Source organism: Ornithorhynchus anatinus, chromosome 13, assembly GCF_004115215.2.
Source record: "Ornithorhynchus anatinus isolate Pmale09 chromosome 13, mOrnAna1.pri.v4, whole genome shotgun sequence".
In the NCBI taxonomy this organism is placed as follows: Eukaryota; Metazoa; Chordata; class Mammalia; order Monotremata; family Ornithorhynchidae; genus Ornithorhynchus; species Ornithorhynchus anatinus.
In genome coordinates this window covers 42,234,799-42,240,887 of record NC_041740.1, presented here as the reverse complement: position 1 = coordinate 42,240,887, position 6,089 = coordinate 42,234,799, and the positions used below count along the sequence as shown (strand labels likewise).

General features: G+C 65.9%; 1 protein-coding gene across 1 annotated transcript; it reads right to left on the bottom strand.

The window, feature by feature from the left end:
* Window positions 1-17: 17 nt before the first annotated feature.
* ZNF219 (zinc finger protein 219) lies at window positions 18-3,162 on the bottom strand. The gene is made up of 4 exons (XM_029077932.2): window positions 3,014-3,162; window positions 1,418-2,804; window positions 1,110-1,241; window positions 18-1,001 (listed from the first exon to the last, which is right to left on the bottom strand). The coding sequence occupies exons 1-4, from the start codon at window positions 3,017-3,019 to the stop codon at window positions 325-327; spliced, it is 2,202 nt and encodes a 733-aa protein (XP_028933765.1). The 5' UTR covers window positions 3,020-3,162; the 3' UTR covers window positions 18-324.
* Window positions 3,163-6,089: the final 2,927 nt, after the last annotated feature.

Here is a 6,089-nt window from a genome sequence, read left to right as displayed (position 1 = left end):
GGAAACAGGGACGCGGCTCCTCGTGCCCGACACGCGTTTATTGGAGAATGGGCTCCACCACATTGCCGGTCCCCAAAATAGTAAGGCCTACGGGCCCCTGCGGGGTGGGCGAGAGGGAAAGGAGGGCCCTCTTTTCTTCTCTTCTCCCTTCTTCTCTCCGGTACAAAAATAAATTCTCCCGGCTACGGCCCGGTGAGGCGTGGCGGCACCTCCGCCGCCCCTAAGGCACTGCGGCCCCTCCGGCCCCGGACGCCGGTCCCGAGCTCGGGGCTCCGGGCCCCGGGGCCGCTCTAGCTACTCCCGGCCCCTCCCCAACAGGGGGTGCTAGGGGTCCCGCCCCGCCGGGCCCGGGCCCACCGGCCGCGCCTCCTCCGCCCCGAGCAGCGGGAGCGCGCCGCCCCCATCCCCACCCCGCGGGGGGCTGCCGCTGCCGCTGCTGTCACCACTGCTGCCGCTGGGACTGTGGCTGCGGCTGCGGGTCCGGGAAGGAGCCGGCGGAGGGCGGCGGCCGCGGGCCCGGCGGCTGTGATGAACCTGCCGGTGTAAGGCCATCAGCTCGGGGGCGCCGGTGGCAAAGAGACAGAAGAGGCAGCGGAGGAGGGTGCCCCCGGCCCCCGCCCCGGTGCCCCGGCCCAGCCCCGCCGGCCCGACCTCGCCCCCCGGCCGCACGGAGAGGTCCAGGGGCTCCGGCTCCCCGCCCCGCCCGTTGCGCAGGGTCCGACCGGCAACGGCTGGTTGGCAGGGGGCGGGGGCGGTGGCCGGGGCGGAGAGGCGAGGGCCCGGGCCTCCCTCGGCCCGGGCGGCGGGCTTGCCCGCAGCCAGCGGGCCTCGAAGGGGCCGGGCCAGGGGCGGCCCTGGCCCCTGTCCTGGCACTGGCCCCTGACCCGGCCCCTGCCCCGGCCCGCCCCTCTGCTCGCGGTGGTGGCGCTGTAGGTGGTACTTGAGGGAGCCGGACTGGGTGCCCGCGTAGTCACAGTGTGGACACTTGTAGGGGCGCTCGCCTGCGGGAGGGGTCGGAGGGAGCTACCGAGCCGCCCACTCACCCTCGCTCCCCCGCCCGTTCCCTCCCGGGGGTCCCGGGGCTCCCACCACCCTGCCCGCCCTCTCACCTGTGTGCACGCGCAGGTGCACCTTGAGGTGGTGCGCGGAGCGGAAGGTCTTCCCACAGAAGGGACAGTCTTTGCCCGAGGCCCCCCGGGCTCCTCCCGGCCGCGGCCTCCCCGCGGGCACCCCGTTCTCCTCTGCAACACACACGGGGCACGAGGAAGCAGGAGGAGGTAGAGGGTCATTTGTAACCTAATATTCACACCGTAAGGGGTACCAGGACGAAGGTGGGCACTAGGCAGGGGGCGGGATAAGGAGCCTGGGACACGGGATGGGGGCGAACCGGGCGGAGAGCTAGGTACGAGCTCCTTACCCGGTGAGGCGGTCGACCGAGGCGGGCCTCCAGGGGGTTCCCCGTGCAGGCAGGCCGGCGTGCCCGCCGCCTGGCTCCGGGGCCAGCTCTCCGCCGGTTCTTCCCGCTCCTTGGGACACGAACGGCGGGCCCGAGCAGGGGGCGGCGGGCCCAGCGGGCGGAATCCCCCGAAGGTCCGGCCCGCCGCCGCCGCGGCCCCCGCCCCCTCCCCGTTGGACCCGGCCCCGGCCCCCGCCCCGGCCCCGCCCGCCCTCAGGCTCAGGTAGCCCAGCAGGCCCGGGGCCTCACCGCGCTCCCGGGGGGTGGGAGGCGGCGTCGGGGCCAGCAGCAGCGCGGGGCCCAGGGGCTCGTAGGCCGGAAGACCGAGCGCCGGGGCCCGGGCCCGAGGCGGAGGGGCCCGGGGCGGGCTTGGGCCGGACCCCGCGGCCCGCGGCGACCCCATCTTGCTGGCGTGAACCTTCATGTGGTTCTTGAGGAACCAGGGCTCTTTGAAGCAACGGCCGCAGGCGGGGCACGCGTGGTCCAGCGAGGCCTTGTGCTTGCGCATGTGGCCCTTGAGGAACCAGGCCTGGGTGAAGCCCTGGCCGCACACGGGGCAGCGGAACTCCGAGGCCGGAGGCGGGGCGGGGGCCGCCGATGGAGATGGGGGGGGGACCCCCTCGGGCTCCGGGTCTGGGGCGGGCAACTGGTGGGGGTCGGGGGGGTCGGGGAGGTCAGGGGGGTCGGGGGGGTGGGTGGGAGGCCCGGGCCCGTGCGCCGCTCGGCTGTGGCGCAGCAACTCCTCCTCGTGGCCGGAGCCGAAGCCGCAGAGGCCGCACTTCCAGGGCCGGTGGAGGATGTGCAGGTGGCGCTCGCGCTCGCCCGCCGTGCGGAACTTGCCCTTGCAGAACGGGCAGCGGAAAGTGGGAGCGGCCGGGGTCGGGGTCGGGGTCGGGGTCGGGGTCGGGGTCGGGGCCGGGGCCGGGGCCGGGGCCGGGGCGAGCGTCGGGGCCGGGGCGAGCGTCGGGGGGAGGGCCGGGCGGCCTTCGCGCTGCAGGGCGCGCTCCTCCAGCTCCAGCAGCAGGCGTCCGGCGGGGCTGCGCGGGCGCTCCGGCCGGTGCGTGCGCAGGTGCAGGCGGAGGAGGGAGCGCCGGGCGGCGCGGTGTCCGCAGTGCGGGCAGAGGCCGGGCTCGCCGCCGCCCGGGTGCGTCCGCAGGTGCAGCGCCAGGATGGAGTTGAAGCGGAAGCGCTTCCCGCACACGGGGCAGGGGAAGCGCCGCCCGCCCTCGCCGAGGCCCGGGCCTCCGGACGACCCCACACCCGGCCCGGGCCCCGGCCCCGGCCCGTTGGAATAGCGCTGCAGGTCCAGTTCGCCGTCGAAGGAGACGGGCGGGGGGCGAGCGGAGCCCTGCGGAGACAGAGCAAGAGGCAGCGACGGGGGCCGCGGGGCCGCGGGCATCGAGGGCGACGAGGCCCTGGGGGGGGGGGGCGGGGCGAGGGGAGGAGGCGCCGTAGGGGGTCAGGACAAACGTGGGCGGGAGTCCCGGGGACGGACTGGCGGGCAAGGAGCGGTGGGGAGCGCCGGGCCGGTGGGGAGGGGGCCGTGTCCTCACTCACCTCCATGGATAACTCTTCCTTCACCTTCCCTGGCACCGGTTGAAGGAAGGAGGGGCCGCGGATCGGGGACTAGAAAAAGCAAGACTTGAGTTCAGTGAGGAGGGGGGCCCTCTTCCATACACACACACACAGACGCTCGGTGAAAGGCCACCCTTCCCCCGATGACCCCCTCTGCTAGGCCCTTCCCTCTCTCTTAAACCTGGCCCTGACCATCAGGGAGGAGCCTCACCTCTCCATCGTGGGCCCTCAGCCCCCACTGCCACAATCAGGCCAACTCGGAACCCCTGAAGCTCCTGCTCGTCCCTCTCCCTTCCCCCTCAGCCTCCTCCTCCCCGCTGCTGGATTTCCATTCATCACAGAGACTCATTCATGCAGGCAGACACCTCCTAGCCGTCTGGAGACCGAGGCCGGGGGGAGGGGCGTGGGAATGACGGGGAGGCAAGCAAAGAATGGCGGGGGGGGGGGGGGGGGTGAAACGGAAGAGGGAGGCAGCCCGGCCGCTCCTGCCGCCTGGGGATTGGCTTCGGAGCTGAGAAACCCTGGTGGAACCTCAACCCCTGAGGCTGAGACCAACACGCTCCTCTCCGGGAGTAGGTGGACAGGCGGGGGGGGGGGGGGGGGGGGGGGGGGGGCGGGAGATGCAGGGATCTGGGGAGGGAGGAAGGAATGACTGATGTCAACTGAAAGACCTCTGGCCGAGACCCACCGTTGCTGTCTGAGTAACCGCTGGAGTAGGCATGATCACTGAAGAAGCGGGGTGGAGGGGCAATGGCCCATGTACGTGGGGATCTCGCTAGTAATAATAATAATAAACCACACTATAATGATAATGACGACGTGCTGGGTGGCGATTCTGGAATGTCTGACCTGATTAATTTGTATCTAATCCTGCACTTAATACAGTGCTTGACACATAGTAAGCACATAATACACACCGTAATTACTAATGGTATTGTTATTACTCTCGGTCCAATGAGCGGTGCTTAGGCAAACGATCCATCAGTCAATAACATTAATTGATTGGTTGGTGCATTAGGTCAAGCCTACCCCTGGGCGGGGGGCAACTTTGCCTTCAGAGCTCCCCAGCCCGCAATGCCCAGAACTCCCAGCCAGTCTGGGAGCCTGAACTAACCGACCTGTCTCGGCCTCTCCTGTGGCCCCTCCAGAGATCCTCCTTGGCAGGATTGGGGGCTGAGGGCAAGTTTCCCAACCCTGGCCCCTGTAAATTGCCCGGAGCCCTTGGAGGAGGCCAGGATGGACCTGCTCACTGTGCCCTGGCCGGACTGGAGCCTGCAGAGCAGTATTGTCAGCTGAGGGAATTGGATCAGCCCCAGCAAGGAGGATTCTAAAGGCCTGGGGCATTTAGGAGATCTCGGGGAGCTGCACAAAGTACCCCTGACTGGCATATACCTCCTAAGGTGACTCCTCCAGCTAGACAGCCCCTCCAACCCCCTCCAGACCCCCACATTCCCCTCTGGGCAGGGAACAGGTCTGCCAACTCTGTTGTATTGAACTCTCCCAATTGCTCAGTACAGTGCTCTTCATACAGGAAGCGCTCAATAAATCTTATCGATTAGTCGATCGTACAAAGCATCAGTTCTTTCCAGGGAGCTCTGCCACCTCCTAGAACATAAGGCCGGACCCCGGGGGGAGGCAGAAAGAGGAGGGAGGGTGGCCCTGGAGGAAGTACATATGGAGCCACAGCACTGAGAAGGTGAAGGGATGGGAACTCAGAAACCTACCCCAGGGTTTCCCAAATATGGTGGGCGGGATATTTACCCAATAACTGAGTCCCTCCTGGGCAGATCATTTCTGCTTCGTCTACTTCATGCCATTAAGACGGCAAGAAGAGTCACTCTGGTACCCGATCGTCTCTGCTACATTACAGGGCCGACTTAATAGAGAAGCAGTGTGGCTCAGTGGCAAGAGCACGGGCTGGGGAGTCAGAGGCCACGGGTTCAAATCCCGGCTCTGCCGCTTGTCAGTTGTGTGACTCTGGGCAAGTCACTTCACTTCTCTGTGCCTCGGGTACCTCACCTGTAAAATGGGCATTAAGACTATGAGCCCCACGTGGGGCACCACCTGATCACCTTGTGTCCTCCCCGGCGCTTAGAACAGTGCTTTGCACATAGTAAGCGCTTAACAAATGCCATTTTTATTATTATTAATACCTTGGTCTCCTTGGTCCTGAGGTGGTGGGGGATGCTCCCAGCTCCCCCAGTGCCCTCTCTATGGCAGTGTGGAGGTAGAGGGCCTCCGTGGAATCCCTCTGCCCTCTCTATGGCACTAGGGTGGTAGAGGAGCTCCCCGATAGCCCCATGTCCTCTCTATGATACTGAGGTGGCAGAGGGGCCCCCGGCAGCCCTGTCCCTTCTCTATGGTACTTCGTTGGTGGGAGGGGCTCCCTGGAATTCCAACCCCCTCTTTACGGTTGTGAGATGGTGGAAAGGACCTTTTAGGTCAGGCGTTGTACTCTCCATGGTACTGAAGGGTGTGACCCCCCCCCCCCCGCCCCTTTGCCCCCCTCCAGCCCCATCCTGATCGCTCTCTTCCAAGGAGAAGCAGGAGGGCAAGGAGGAGTTGGGCTTGGGAACCTGGAATTGGGTGAGAGTGGACATGATCAATTTGCCAAGAAGAGGCACTGGCGAAACACCTCCCCTCCCTCCTCCTACAGTCGCAAAGCCCCCGCCTCTCCAAACTTTTACTCAGCTCATTCCCCTCCTACCATGTTTCCAAACCCTTCCTCAGACGGTATTACTATTCCGGTATGTATTCGGGGCTTATTTTGTGTCGAGTACTGTTCTAAGTGCTGCGACACAGGTGAGAGGTGAGGGGATGGACGTGGAAAGATTCTCCTTAGGGAAAAGGTGTCCTTAATCTCTCCTAATTATCTGCTCCTGCTACTCCCCTTCCACTATTAGGAAGTTCCTTCTGAGCCTACTTGACATCCCTCCCTGCTGCGTGTTAAACCAATTTTTTCCCCTCCCCAAAGGTAATAGGAGGTAGGTGATTGCTGAATTGTACTTTGCAAGCGCTTAGTACGGTGCTCTGAACACAGTAAGCGCTCAATAAATAC